At 25.0% G+C, this 16,749-nt stretch overlaps 1 protein-coding gene across 4 annotated transcripts; it reads right to left on the bottom strand.

Annotated features, from left to right (window-relative positions):
* Positions 1-843: 843 nt before the first annotated feature.
* On the bottom strand, positions 844-15,054 carry LOC108004481 (E3 ubiquitin-protein ligase TRIM71-like). 4 transcript variants are annotated; one of them, XM_062085118.1, is made up of 8 exons: positions 14,906-15,054; positions 7,765-7,927; positions 7,391-7,672; positions 6,806-7,120; positions 6,336-6,626; positions 5,214-5,255; positions 4,243-4,794; positions 844-3,721 (listed from the first exon to the last, which is right to left on the bottom strand). In XM_062085118.1, the coding sequence occupies exons 2-8, from the start codon at positions 7,858-7,860 to the stop codon at positions 3,140-3,142; spliced, it is 2,160 nt and encodes a 719-aa protein (XP_061941102.1). In that variant the 5' UTR covers positions 7,861-7,927; positions 14,906-15,054; the 3' UTR covers positions 844-3,139. The 4 variants fall into 4 exon arrangements, with proteins under 4 accessions (XP_061941102.1, XP_016922922.1, XP_061941103.1 ...); XM_017067433.3 differs by lacking the exon at positions 14,906-15,054 and adding an exon at positions 13,754-14,069; XM_062085119.1 differs by lacking the exon at positions 14,906-15,054 and adding an exon at positions 11,791-11,925.
* Positions 15,055-16,749: the final 1,695 nt, after the last annotated feature.

A 16,749-nucleotide genomic window follows, 5' to 3' on the forward strand; every position in this document is an offset into this window, starting at 1 on the left:
TTGTATATGAGTTTTGTTGTACTTTTAACTTTTGATTTCACACATGTATCTGCAATATGTTATATATATATAATTTTATATTATATTTTATATTTATCGAATATAATTTTATATATAGAAATAATAGATAATTTAAATACATACAATATTGAATTTCTTATAGCATCAATCAGTTGTAATATGAAAAACTATAACAAAAGCTTGCATCAATCCAATATCTTACATAAAAATAAATAAATTTATATGAGCTTTTGAAATGCAAACATTTGATGTCTGCTCTGTTTTATATAATAAACTTTATTAAATACCTGCTCTGCTCTTATACAATAAGTTAAATCTTTTTGAGAAATATTTAATCAAAAATACATATATGATTTACTACTGTTTGATTCATATTTTATATGATAATTGAATGAGAGGTACATATTCAAAACTTAACTTAATCTTTATCTATACACATAGCTTTGCGATAAAAATATGTCATACAAGCATATTTTATTAATAAAATCGTTTTATGACACGATTAACATTATTGCCACATATCATAATGCTATACATCGCAATATGAAGAAATTACTTTCTGTAAAAACTTTTTCGATAAATCACTTCTCAAATGTAGAAACTTCTTCAACAAGTTTTAAAACTGACTTATTATTTGTTGTTATTATGTTTAGCATAATTTAATAGCCAAAATAGTTTTCTTTTAAGAAATTTACTATCTTTTTTTAAATTTTTAATTATTTTTTTGAAGATGTTTCTACCTAGTTCTTAAAATAATTTATATTGTGATTGATTGATTGATTGATTATCAAAGTGTAAAGTATTATATTAAACTAATAAATATATTTTTTTTAATATATCACTTTATTAAAAGAAAGAAAATAAATATATCAAACAATAAAGTTTTGCATATATTACATAAATGTTAAGCCAATATAAAATTATTATTGAATATATAAAATTTTTCAATTATACTTGTGAACATAATATTAAAATAGGCATTCAAACACAAATCATTCAACTCAGTCACGGTGTAAAAATAAACGAGGAACAAAATCTGTTAGTGTTAAATCAGTCTTAGCTCAGTCTTATATTGTACAAATGTAACTAATATCTTATTTCAGTTCTATTAATATTAAACTAAAATCGAATGCGACAGTAATTTTTTTTCTTGAAAACATATAGATTAGATTTTTATATTATTGTGTAAAACTAAAATATTTTATATCCTATAAATGTTAGATGAAATTTTGTATTGTTTTTTTTTATAAATGTTGATATCGATGAAATTTTTGTATTAACAAATATGATATAAATAATGATATAAATAAATATGAATAAAGTTTATTATTACAATGACAATAATAACGATATTCATACTAGTCATAATTGTTAATACAAAAATAATAAAAATAATAATAAAAGAATAATATTGAAGTTAATAACATTGATAATAATTATCATGGACGTAATAATAATGGCAATAAATTTTGTTTAATTACGCATGCTTGTACCAGAAATATAGTAATGTAAAATTGAAATAATGTTTTCGAAGTATGATATGTTAAAAATATGATTACAATGTGATTTTGAATTTGTTTGATAATGTATCGTTAAAATACGATCTCACTCACTTTTACTTAATACTTTCCATCTTTTTCTTTTTGTGTTATTTTGTATTAATTGTTATCTCTTTTTTGGTTTATAGCATTTATCTGGATACACTTACAATTTATTCGTGTCATTCGCATTTCTTTTTGATTACATACACTCATAAAAACAAACTCTTTAACCGCAACGATCATGCACACGTAGGTACTTCTTAATTCAAAATTGCATTTTAGTCTCCATACATATTAAATAACAGGAGACAATATTGTTAATTTATATAAATAGTTAAACATTTTTACGACTCTGGTCACAATAGTATTGTATACTGTTACTTTGTAATAGAATGTCGTTTAATCACACAACGATCAAGATATTTTTTTCATATATTTTTTATATATATATATATATAAGAAAAAAATTAAAATCAAAATGAAAAAAAAAATAAGACTGTAAAAATAATTTATATATAAAAAAAAGATTCATATAAAATAATAAAATAAAAGTTGTTCCAAAATATTAAAAAAATTTTTTTCAAATAAGTATAACACAAAAAAAACAAAAATTAACTCTTTAAAAGAGTAATTATCTTCTTTTTTACATCAAACATCTTGCGAGGAATTATCCTGGTAAAATGTTTGATATAACATAGATAATAGTCATATTTTTTTAAAAAATAGTAACTATTTTTCTTTATATATAATATAATTTTCTCTCACTTTTATTGCATTATTCTCGAATTTTCGATCCTAGTGAGTATTTCGATCGAATACTGAAGTAGATAAATTTATTTTCGTTAAATTTATATTCATTAATTTTTAATATCGTTTTGCATTTTTATTTGCAATCGTTGTTCAGAAAAATAATTTAAAAAACATGTTCGTCGTTTTACTAATAAAAATAACATATGATAGATAATAATTTATAGATCATTGGAAAATTACATTCTATGATCTTTTCCAATAATCCTCTCAATCTTAAAAAATAGTGACAAATACAGTCCGAATACTAATAAACAAATCTTTAAAAATCCTTTCTCGTTTTCCTTCATTACTCATCACTTTTCTGTTTTCTCTTCTTATCATTCAAACCACGAATTATAGACAACGAATAATTGCGTACAAATAATGTGAAAATAATATTTCTCTACTAATTTGAAACATTCATAAGGATATGATTTCAAAACGAAAAAGGACATCTTTTTTTTTCCTCTTTGTACTTGATTTCTTGGCACTCAAGAGAAAACCCGAAGTTTCGAAAGGAACTTATACGGATTTCCATATTTATATACATATTAGTAGGAAAATATTGCATCTAACACTTGTTATTCGAGGGTTTTAAGCGTCATACGCTTATACATCTAAAATCGAGAAAAACATTAACGTCGCTTCTTGCAATTACTGTCATATAGGATAAATTTTTTTTTCTTTTTTTTTCCTTTTTTTTTTTTACATTTTTTAACGTTTGTATAAAATCTTTCTCCCAATCATTCCCTCTCACTCATTCAACCACAACCAATGAACGGATCATTTTAAATAAGAAGAACTCGATTGTTGCCGAAATCAACGATAACGATTCTACCATCTGGGCATAGAGCTATTCCGGATGGTCTGTCCATTTCATTGTCATCTTTTCCATAATTACCGAATCGCCATTGTAACGTTCCAGTCGAATCAAATATTTGTATACGATGGTTTCTAGAATCGGCTACAATTATATTGCCTTCGTCATCAATCACCAGACCTTGCGGTCTTAGGAACTGTTTCGGAGCACCTGGACTTTCGCATTCTAATACTCGAGCATGTACGAAGTCTGAATCAATTATCACTAGTCTATGATTATTAAAATCCGTGGTGACGACGTTGCCATCAGGATTGAATGCCACTCCGCGTGGCGAGTCGAAATGTTTCCACATGTTCGGGGCGGATTCGTAGCCATATTTACGAAGAAAAACACCTTCAGGACTGAATAATTGGACGCGATGGTTTCTTGTGTCAGATACGACTATCTGGCATTCGGAGTTGGCCGCTACATCCCAAGGATAATTGAACTGGCCGGCGCGACAGCCTTTTTCGCCAAAACATAAAAGAAATAGGCCTTCCATCGTCAACACCTGGAAAGTAACGAGGAAATGGTGTAAATTTCGAAGATGATAAGAAAGGTAAATTTTGAAGGTAACAAAAATTTAATGAAAATGAATGAATTTTAAATTAATTTTTTTTTTTTAAAAGATTAAGAAACAGATGTTGTTTAGATGGAAGGCAAAGTCTTAACAAGATGGAAACTGAGGTAGCAATAAATAAGAAACGAATATAAATTAATAGAGATTTCTTTAATGTTATTGAATTGATTTTTTTTTTTAATCAATCAGTTACAATTTTGAAAAATAGAATGTAATAGCATTTTGATCAAACAGACAAAATATTTTTTTTAAAAACATGATTAAAAATTATTGGAAAAATATAAAATAATAGTAAAATATAAGTTAAATATAAGTTAAAACATGATTGATACGCGTATAATTATAAGTTTGTTCAACTTATAATAATGATAGTTAAATTTTATTAAAAAAAACAAAAATACGAGAATAATTGTGAATTTGGACAATTATTATTGCTGTGATTCATTAATTACCTGGATACGATGGTTATCCTTGTCTGCCACGACTATACGACGTCGTGCATCGACTGCTACGCCGGCAGGACGATCGAATTGTCCTGGTGCGGTACCGTGTGTACCGAATCTTCTTAAGAAGGAACCATCTTGGAAATAGATCTGTATTCGATTGTTAGATCTATCCGCAATAATAATATGTCCTTCTCTATCACACGCAATACCCCAAGGGCGGCACAGATTATCTTGGGGTTCGCCATCGTTTCCAATTATTCTCAGTGGAGTCACAGACGATTGGGGACTGCGATCCATCCTGACTACAACCGGATAACTGTTAGAAGGAATTGGCCTCCCTCTAGGTACTGGGGCGCTGGCTATTTGTCTAAGAAATAATTGAGGCGAATTTCCACGGCCTCTTACAGGGCGCCGATCTCCTATGGGCCCAGGATTATTTACTGCTATAGCGCCAAGATTTGCGATAGCATTCATTATTGTACCCTCTAAACCATTGAAAGAGATCCAATTCTCTTCTTGCGAGGGAAGCGATTGTTGACTTTGGTGAATGCGAAATATCTGTATTCGATGAAGATGAGTTAGTACACAGTAGTAAATAATTGTAAAATATTGTATGTATGTATATTGTTAAAAAACTAAAGTAAAGGACGTAAAGAATACTAAAACAAAATTCACGTTACATTTACGTTACATTTACGATACATTTACGTCACATTTATGTTACATTTACTAATGTTAGTAATATTAAGTATTATTGTTTAAAAAATGCTATTGTTCTATTAATTATAATCTATTAATTAATAGTTTGATGTATAATTAAAATAATTTCAAATTTAAATAAACTTAAATAAAAAAAATAAATAAAAAAAAATAAAATAAAACCTTATCTTATATTATTTAGAAAATTTATATTAGAAAAAAAACTAAAAAAAAATCTATTAATTAATATATATTATCTATACTAAATATGTACTAACCTCTAACTCTTTCACTACAGCTACAACTGCCATATGGAAATTCTAAAAGCACAAGTTATGTAAGAACAAATAAAATGCATAAAATGTCGTCTTTATCAAATAAAATTTGAAACTTAGAAATTTAAATTTCTTAAAATAACACTATTTCACTATTACTACTATTTTTAAAATTGAATCTATTATATACATACTAATCTTTTATATATTGATAAAGTTTCAAAGAGAAAAGTTTCGTTGAAAAAAAGAGATTAGTTAATTAAAAGTATTATATTATTTTGCAATCATTTGAAAGAAAAAAAAATAAAAAAAATAAATAAATAGATGAATGAATTACTTCAAGAAATAAAAATAAAAGGAAATAATAGATTAGTAGTAGAAATTAGAAGAAATAAAAAAATGCAGAATAGAATAAAATTTTAGATAAAATATTTAAATTAGTGCTCTATTATCCTGTAAAGAAAAAAATATTTTTAAAAATGCATGAAAAAATAAAGATTTAATTTCATCAAATTTTCCTCATAATGTATTTATACAAAATTTTATTAAAATTAGAAAAGAATTCTTTTAAGAGTGTAGATAATCGTAATTAATCATACATATATATAAAATGATTATTGCATATAAAAAGTATTTATCAATTTATTATATTAGTATAATTAATTACGAATGTAAAACAATATATCATAGATTATATTGTGCAATATTCCAACTTATTCTGAAAAAATAAATAATAATCAGAAATGATCATCATTATAATATAATCTTAATAATTAATAAAAAAAAATCCATGTTTCTAAAAATTAAATAAAAAAAACATGATATGCATATATTAATTTCAAGATGCAAGAAAACGACATTTCATATGCATCAACTTAAATTGTTATAATTGACATTAATGAATACCAAATACCATTAAATCATCGATAAAATATTAGTAGTGAAAAAGTTAATGGTTTTTTTGGTTTTGTTAATTAATTTTTTTTCAAAAATAATTTGATGAAAAACATTGAAAAAAATTTTGTTAATGGAAATGTTAATGTTTGTTATTGGAAAAATTATTTTACATAGAAAAATCGATTAACCATTAACTAATATATTTGATTTCAAATATATAATAAATACCTCTGCCGAAGCCATGTCTTTAGTGAGGAATAAATTCAATGGATTACTGGCCAAAATTTTTGATTCCATTGCTTCAGTAAGTTTATCAGCAGCCCTTGTCAATCGGGATATTCCAATCCTAATACCCTCGTCTCTTGCTTTTAGTGCGCTAAATTTCATAAGTTTAGCTTTTTCAATTCTACCTAACAATTCTTTTTCTCTCGCTTCTAACGCAGAGGCCACTCTTCTGACACATAGCATCACATCTGCAGCTGCCTGTCTTGCCTTTTGTTCCAATATTTCTGCAGCTATCTGTAAAAGTAAAAAATTCCAAAATTTGTAGATACGAATATAAAAATTATTTTGTAATATTAATAAAAAAATATATTAATATTAAATCTTTTTTAATTTTTTTAGAACGTGTGTCATAAATAAATTTTCGAAGCAACAATATTACAAAAATAATGTTAATAATTGTAATAGGAACTTACTTGAATAGCATCTAACTCTTCCCTGAGTATTGTTATTCCAAGTCTAGCCTCTTTTAATACTTGATTCGCTTGAATTCCAGCACCTTCTATAGCATCCATCAAATTTATAGTAACATGTACATGATGGAAACGAAATTCACAATCAACGCAAAAAGGCTTGCTACAAGTTTGGCAATAAAATTTTTGACCATCACGATGAAGATCGCAGTAAAATGGTAATCTTGGAGGAATCATGTTTGGAATGTTCATAATTGGACTCGGCATTTCCGGTGTATTATAATTATATTCATTTTCTTGATTTAATTCCGGAGGATTCTGTAAAAAAAAAGATTGTTGAATTCAATTAATGATATCCCGATAAATTCAATAATTTTAAATATCTTTTAACATTTTAATATGACTAATGATATAATTTGTCAATAGTTATGAATTATTTTAAAATAGTCGAAAATTAAATTAAACAATTTAAAAACACAAGAAATATAACAGTATCAAAAAAAAATTTTTGAACCGTTTTAAAAATAATAAGTTTTATTCGGATTTCCTACATTATATTTAGAGAATATTAATAAATAAAATACTCACCAAAATTCGATTAGAACATGAATTACAAAGCGTGTCAGTACAATCACTACATCTATTGTTACTTGCCATTCCGTTTTGTGGTAATTGAATAGTATTATAAGAAGTTGGTAGATTAAAAGTATCACTGTTTACAACTTGTAATAATGTATTAATCAATGAGTCTACATTAAAATTTTCTGGGGATTGACTGCAACATTGAGAATTACTACTACTTCCGGAGGAAGTGTCTGGTGAACTTGCATTAGAGTAACCAGATTTGGCGAATTGATATTGATTATTCGCCTGAAATAAATCAAATTTTATTGTAAATTTAATAAATTTCTTATTAAATTTTATTATTTAAAAAAATAATAAAAAATAAATAAGATTTGTACCTGATTTTGATCTGCGTTCGCATCTTGTTCTCTTTCTGGCGTAGCATAATTTCCAAAGAAACTCATTCCCTGATTATAATTTTGGCTATTATTCATTGTTAATTGTGTAATTAAAAACCGTACAGAAATTCGATGTTGAAATGTCTCGTTGTGATACTTTCACCTATAACAAAAATTTAAATCATCAATGTGACTTTAAAGTTTACTCAATTTAACTCTTCATTTTCTTAAAATTTAGTTATCTATGAAATAAATCGATTTTTCACTATTATTTTATTTTATAAAATGAATGAAAATACAAAATTACTTGAAATAGTGATTTATAGTATAATTCTAGAGAGTTTATTTGCAATAAATTAAAAAAAATTTAATATAATAATTGATATTATATCAATTCGAAAATAATTTTTTAAGTTATATTATTTCATTTTTTTCTGAAATATTCATTTTGCAATTTTTGAAAATTATACAACAAGATATACGAGAAATTAGATAGAAGATTTATAATTTATTACAAAAAAAATGATTTTTTATTATTTTTTGTTAAATTGATAACTATCATATAATTTTATAATTTATTATATTGCTATCTAATAATTGATCATCTTTATCTTACTTCAACAAACTTTCACTAATATGAAAGTACGTTACCCTCAATGCATCCCCCAAAGGTAACCGAACTCTGTCTTATATATACATATATATTTCTATATTCATTCAGCAAATAATTCAAGAAAAATCAATAAGAAAATCATAAAAATAAATCTACAGATTCCTAGCATTAATAATATACAAATTACATAATATACAATGATTTTCGCATTATTCCTATAAAAATTATAAATATTTCTGTAAATATTTTCCTCTTAAAATTATACAATACATATCTATTATACATAAATTTCAATTCTTTAAAAATCATAAAATCTATTAATTATGCCATAAAAAAGAATATTAAATACGTTGCAATGTTATAAATTACAAACTTAAATCAAAACCATTCATAAAAGAGTCAACGGAAAAGCATTTTGAATCGTACGGATGTCCCCTTGTTCCAGTTTCAAAGATGGAACACCCCTGCACAGCTGGTTCAAGGTCATCATACAAGTCCTGAACAGGGAAGAACCGCGATACCCTTTTCAGTTCAGGGATCGAGAAATGGGGTCCCGCTTCCATTGGTGGGACCTCGCAGAAATCAATAACAGTAGGAAATTCGACGTAAGTATACACACGTATCGTGTATATATACATTTATATATTTCTAAATGTTTCAGTCTGTTTCTAATCGTAACATTCTTCATACGTTCGAGTAATAGTTGCTCGAATATCGAATACTTTTATAGGAGAGGAAAAATTTTATTTCAATGAAATTTTTTACTTTGTAATTCTATTTATACAATTCTAAATATTGAATTTATTTTATCCTTAATTTATAATATATATTTAAAAAGTTGAAATTAATAATAAGTATAACGATGAAAAACAAAAAAAATTTAAATGCTTTTATATGATACAATTTTTATCTTTCAGAAAAGTATATAAAAATAATTCTATAATAATCATTATTTTATTTATATTTGTTCTTGAAGTGAAGTAGATATAAAAAAGAAATTTTATACATTTTTACACAATTTTTGTGCGCCCTATAGTTTACCATTTAGGATAAAGCGTGAACTTAAAAGTACACATATAATTTATTCTTGTTTCAGTTTTAGAAATTAGTATTAAAATTTCCTGAAATATACTATTTTTCATGTATAACTTAATTCAATATAATTATTAAAACATTGTTAAACAATTACTTTTATTATCATAAAAACTAATAATTAAATTCTAAAATATTAACATAAAACATTAATTTATAATAATAAAAAATGTAATTCATTTAAATTGCGTTTAAAAATTTATTTTATTTTTATTTTAAATTTATATAGAAAGGAGAAATCTTTAACGAGATATGATAATATCATTTAAATAAGAATTTAACACACGCGCGTTTTTTAATTTAACAAGCATTTCAAACCCGATATTAATATGGAAGGGAAATGACTTATGTTGCCTTCATAAATGTGAAATCTCATATAACGAACTCAATACTGACTATGTGAATGAAACTTGCTTGATAAATAGAACTTTATTAATTAATTTTCGATTGTATATCTGTTTTCTTTATTATATACCCATATAAGAGTCACTAATTGATACATTATTTTTTCATCAAATATTTATATTATTTAATCATTAAAGTATATTTCAGAAAATATATGTTAGATATAATGTGCATTTATTATTATAATTATAATTTAAGAGCTTGTTAATGCAATCTTGCGTGTATTTATTTTAAGTTATATTTTTAAATTTTTCTCATAATGTAAATGCATCGATTTTTTTTTAATTATTTAAAATTTATATTTATTCTACAATTGAAAAAGAATTAAATTTTTGATATAACAATTGATACAAAGAAAATATTTTGTTTTAATATATAATTTGATTTTGAAATTATGATAAAAATTTAATTAATTAAAAATGTAAATTGTTATACAGATGGGATAGATATACATGCATGTTTATATATTAAATATATGTAAAAAATTAGATTTATTATATTATAAATTTAATATTTTAATTGTATATCAGAATGAATTTTTATTGCATTTCATGTATTTTTCATTATTTTTATACATTTTTGTTTATATTATTGAATGTTTGGCAGAAAAGAGATCAATCACTTTCAAATATTAATGATTCATTAATAACTTACTCGATAATTTATAGAAAATTTGAATAAACAATAAAATGCATAATAATTTAAAAAGATTATTAATATGCAAATATCTATATTATTTTACATTTAAAAAAAGATTACATTAAAAATAAATAAAAATTATTTTTATATCATACAAAAAGTTTGATTAAAAAAAGAATTTTTTTATTCTGAATGTATTTGTAATATATATATATAATATTTAAAACTAAGTAGAAAACAAGAGAAAAATTATTTTTATTTCGTTAATGAACTAAAAAAATATTTTTAGAAATTCAATTTTTAAAGTTTTAAATTGTAAAATTGATCTTTAAATCATCATTATTGTAAAATAATATTTTATTTCGTCAATAAATTATAATAAACTAAATAAATAAAAATATTTTTAGATAAAATAAGAAAAATTCCAAGAAATAGAAAGAAATAGAAAAAAATTATATAGTTTAAAAATAGTTATTACATGTTATATCAATATCAGTATATAAATATATTTAAATATATTATATTAGATAATATTATAAAAATAAAAATTTAAAAATATACTTCTAAATATAAAAAAAGAAATCAATAATGAATCAGATATAAAAATAATACACCAATTATAGAAAAAAATGAATTTAAAATAAATGATATTTATTAAATATTTTTTTTAAACTATAATATAACTAATTTGAAACTTTGATGCAATATTAAAAATAATGTAAGTTTCTTCAAATTAAAAATTCGAAATTATTATTTTTATTAATTGTAATGAAATATTTGTATATTTAAATTTCAAAGATATTTCAAATAGAAATATTCAAAGATATTTCACGAAGAAATTCTTATGTAAATAAATTTTTTTCTTCTCAAATATCCAATAACAAAATTTTAATTTCAATTATTCATATTTATATAATATTATGAAAATTAAATTTTAAATACAAAAATTCAAATTTAAATTTTTTTTATTAATAAATGAAAATATTATATGACCTATATATCTTCTAATGTTTATATAATTAAATATATACTGAAATCTAAACTATTATTGAACTATTGTAAATAATATCGAATAAACAAATATCTTCGTTAAACGTTTCATTACATTTTAAAATTTAGAAAGTGAGATTCAAAATATAAAGGCAAAAATAAACAATATTTATAAAAAATATATAATAAATAAATATATACATAATAATGAAAATAAAAATTAATATATTAAAATAATATAGAAAGAAATTTTTTAAAATAATAATATTAAAAATAAAACCATTTACCCTAAGCTTGCACAAATTTATCAACGTCCAAATGTCGGTTGGATCTTGTTCACTGTAACTATAGTATACTAAGAATCACGGTTGGGTTTCCTACAATGGGATAGAGAGGCGTCTGTCTTTACAGGCAGTTTCGAACGAAAATGCTACATTGACCTGCAAACTTTTCCTTTTTCCGTTTTTCCAGCAGCTGGCCTGCAGCAGTTAGAGGGTGCTATCCTTGAAATCGCCATGGCGACCAAGGTTAGACCTGCTATTCTTTCCGAGGGTCAAAAAGAAAGAGAAAGTGAAGTATCTGTCATCCACCAATAATGTCTAACGTCTAGAAAAATCCTGAGGAAAAGCAGATAAGCAGCTGCTTGCCGCTATACTAAGAGTTTGAAAAATTTGTTTACGTAAGATTTGAATTTTAAACTGATATTTGAAACAATATAGAGGAAAGGAAATAGAAACAAGATTACCAAAATATTTTTTATTTGGGCTATTAAAAATATATGCATAGGGTGTTTATTTTATGAAAAATATCTATGAAAATACTTTATTTTTCTTATTTCGTGCAATTAACTTTTTTCTTCCAATTTTAGTTCTAAATATAATTTTGTTATTTGTTAATAAAGTTAGTTTATGAATATGTATTATTTATTTTTAATAATTAATAGTGAAAATATAAAAATACAAAAACTTTATTTTTGCTAAATTTTAATTTTTGATTTTAACTTAAATTTAATTTAAGTTTAAAATTTTTAATTTTAAACTTATATTTTCATATTTTTATTACAATTTTCTATATGCATCATATAGAATTTCTAGAAATGCTTAGAGTATAGCAAAAAGTAACTATAGATATAGATAACATTTAGTTATCTACATAAATTCCATGTTTTATATTTTCATTTTCATATATTTTTGTGTTTTGTTTAAGCAACGTATATATTAAACATAATCCAATTTATAAATTTTTATTTAAATATAAAATATTATTTTTAACATATATTAAAAATTAAAATAGAAAAGGAATAAAACGAAAATATAATCAAAAAATATATAAATCGAAAAATTCTTACAGTAAAAAAAAAGCGTTAACATTTAGATAAAGAAAAACTTACAGACATGCATATCTACGAAATATACGAATATATAATTAAAATATACATAATTAAAATAAAAATTTTATGCAATTTCAAAATTTATCAAATTTCCAAGAATTTTTTATTTTATAAAATTGATACTTATACTTTAACATACTTATATTTGAACGTATAATTTTACTTTATCTAAAAAAAATAAAAATATAATAAATTTTAATATTTTTCAAAATTCAATTTATTTTGGATTTTTCTTCAAATTAAATTATAAAAAGTCATTTGTACATTATGTCTAAGTACTTTAAAATAAATAAATTGGATATACGTAAAATTGAAATATTCGATCAAAAAAAAAAAATTAACAATTAAATTAGAAAGAAAATATCTACATAAATCGAATGGCGTACTTGATGAACCAACGAAATGAACAAACTTTCCAAATTTCGTTTTCATCGTCGTCGGGCAACGCCGTCGTAGATACTTTCCCTCTCGTTCGAATTTCAATGTCGTCCGAAAAGAGCACTTTACGACAAAAATATACAAAAATGTAAACGAATACACGGTTTCGAACCGAGTGACAAGCGACCCACGATTTACTTAATTATTGTCCTCTGTCGTTCTATTCTAGCTATCATAATATTTATAATAATACGTTTAAACTGACCGGGAATCAAGAAATCGATGGGATCGTTTTCACTTTCGTTTCATTGCGAGCGTACGCTTTCTCATTTATTTTCAGTCATATAGAGTGTATATCGTATTCATTTTATCTCCTTTAATTCAAAATAAATAAATAAATAAAAACAAAACGGGAAAAAAGCGAATCATAATATAATAATAACAGAAAAAAATATATACATTTATATATAAAATATAAATACCTTTGGTACGATGAAGCTTTCTAGATGTGCCGATTAGGGAAGCCGATTGATTCTGATAAAAATTTACAAAAAGGGAAGAAAAAAAATGGAGAGCACGTGTTATGTAAACAAAATAAATTAATCTTTTAAAAAAAAGTCTCGTTACATATCAATCAAATTCACGTATCGGAATTTGATTAGTTGTATAGAAGCACTAGAGATATTATAGCTGGATCGTCGTGCTACTACACACGTGCTCTCCAAGATGGTAAACGAAATTGCTTAGAACGCGTCAAACTACTGATCCCTTGAAATTTAACCATCCAACTGAATCCCGTTTCAAACTCGAATCCCCAAGCACCCTTCGCCCCTCTCCTTCGCATCCTCCGCCGCCCCGCTCAGCCCCCGGCCGCTGGGTTTCGCCAGGCAAGCGAGCTTTCCTCGACCAATCGAGAGAATGCATTTTTACCCCCCAGATTCGAAACGGTGATTCACACCCCCGCGCACTATACTTTCCACGTTCGAATACGACCGAACACAAGAGTTTTCCTCCATTCTACCTACACATTCTCCCTACCACCCCTTCTTTCTACTTTCACCGGATTCAACGTCTCTGCATCGAAAAATTCGTGGAAAGGCAACTTTTAGGAGAATTCACAATGTGTCGAACTTCACCGAATGATTAATTATCATGGTGATGATTATTTTCATCCAAAATTTCTAATATTGAACATTATGTAGTGGTAAATATGATATGGGGTAACTCACTGATTATGATAAATCAAATTTCAATGATCCCACGGGATGAATAATATCGTCATCATGAAAATTTGTGAATTGATTTCATTTGGAATTAGAAATAGATCGGTGTCGTGGCTCTTTCCGGTGTCAACGTGACTACGCGGAAGTACTAGCGCGCAACAATATGTATCCATATGCAATGAGGATTGGGATCCAGTCGAACGTGTTATTCACCAGGTGCGGAATAAATGAATGAGCAAACAACGAGGAAGAATAAAATCCAGTTTCCTCTCTATAGATGATTCTAACGCGAGAATGATATATGTACTCGTGTGCGAACGAGATATGAAGGAAAAGTTAGGAGCACTATCACCAAAGCATGATCACTTATTCATATGGTTTATAACGATCACACTCGTGTATTATACGTACGTGCATTGGTAGATCGGTTATTCCCTGATGCGGTTTCTCTTACGAGGGATGAAGCTTATCCCCGTGCCGGCATTCCAGGAACGAGGATAGATCGTAGGCCACCTTTCTTCAGAGAGTACGTGTGCATGCAGCTACCGTAGTCCAGCAGCTACATAGTGGGCAGAGTTTTCCATATTAAGGGGTGAAAGGGCGCGTGCGCCGCGAAATCATGAATGGAACCCACCGCTCAATGCGAGAGGAGTCCAGCTACACAATCATACAGCCACTCTACTTTTATTTATATCCCTCCAACGACGACCTTCAGCCAAGGTAGGGTTGATCAGACAAATCAGGTTCCCCGTTCTACGGAGAAACAGGTGTCACTACGATCGTTCACGATGATCTTGAGATAATCATTGTTCTGATTAAATGATGGAGGATGATCGTTAACTATTCATCTATGATTGATAGATAACTACAGAATCAAAGACTTAGAGTACATTTGATTGAAACCTCGTATAAATGATGCTTGGGATAAAAATAAAGGTAATAAATTAATAGTAAATTGTAAATAATTTCTTATTGGAATATAATCTTAATCTATTTTCTAAGAAAAAATTGATTCTAAGAGAAAAAAATTTGGTTGATGAAAATAATTTTTTTATTATATATTACATTATATTAGGTTGAATATTTTTATAATCTTTGAAATGTTTTTGAAATCATAATAAAAAAGAAATTTAAAAATCTGCTATGAAAATCGAAAAAATAATGTTTTAATTAAAAATTTTCGATACATAGATCAATGGGGATATAATAAAGAAATTATAATTATAATTGTATATATTTTTAAAAAAGTATTACAAATTATAAATTCATATTTCGTTCATATTTAAGTTAAATCAGAAAATATGAAATCAAAAATTTAATTCAATCTATTATTTAACGTAATTATTTATAAGACGTTATTTATAAAATTTTATTCATTTAATAAATGAATGAATGATGAATGAAATGTTTACGATATGTTTTCATTTTGTTAATTTGATTTATCCAATGATATCAAATTAACAGAATGATAAATTACTAGTATAATAAAAATACTAGTAATTAAATTTAAATAATTAAATTTACAAATTTTTTCATGAAAAATCAAAAAATCAAAAAAATAATTCTCATTATTTATATATAATAAAATTATTTGTAGAGCTTGTTAAGTATCAAATTAATAATAGATAAAAATTAATAAATTTTATTCTTGATCAAACAAATAAATAAATTTTGAATTTAATATTTCTTTTTAATACTCATACTCAATTATTAATTTGTTTAAATAAAATAATAATAAATCAAATAATCAATACAAAAACCATTTAGAAACTATCGCTAATAACGCTCAATAAAACAATAATGTTCATATTTATAATATTATTATGAATAAAACGAACTGTTGCATTCTTCTTATTCGAAACGAGAATTTATAATTGATTTAAAATAATTTTAATTGATTCAAATTAATTTAAAAAAATAATAAATATCGTAATTCATTTATGTAATATAATATCTTAATTCAAAATAAAAAAATTCTCTTATGACTTCACATTTGTACATCATATATATTAATGTATATGAAAACATATATGAAAGTGATATGAGTGAAAAAGTACTTTAAGAGGTTATTGCTACGATCAACTTATTCATTGATCGCTTTTTAAAAACTCGCTATTAGCAATAAGTACATATATTGTTTGACGTATGAAGAATTAGTGCAGCTTCAGATTTATGAATGAGTACTTTGGGCGTGAGGATCACGTGGCGGGGCGCTGTGGCGCTTTAACGATCGAGAACATCCTGTCCCCTCCCTT

This window comes from Apis cerana, linkage group LG14 (genome assembly GCF_029169275.1).
Source record: "Apis cerana isolate GH-2021 linkage group LG14, AcerK_1.0, whole genome shotgun sequence".
Taxonomy (NCBI): Eukaryota; Metazoa; Arthropoda; class Insecta; order Hymenoptera; family Apidae; genus Apis; species Apis cerana.

Bases quoted from the DNA above. Each gene is read 5' to 3' on its own strand.
- LOC108004481 (XM_062085118.1), bottom strand. From the start codon at position 7,860: ATGAATAATAGCCAAAATTATAATCAGGGAATGAGTTTCTTTGGAAAT. The intron at 4,795-5,213 runs GTTAGTACATAT...CATCGAATACAG, and splicing joins CTGTAGTGAAAGAGTTAGAG to ATATTTCGCATTCACCAAAG. The intron at 3,722-4,242 runs GTAATTAATGAA...GTTACTTTCCAG, and splicing joins AGGATAACCATCGTATCCAG to GTGTTGACGATGGAAGGCCT.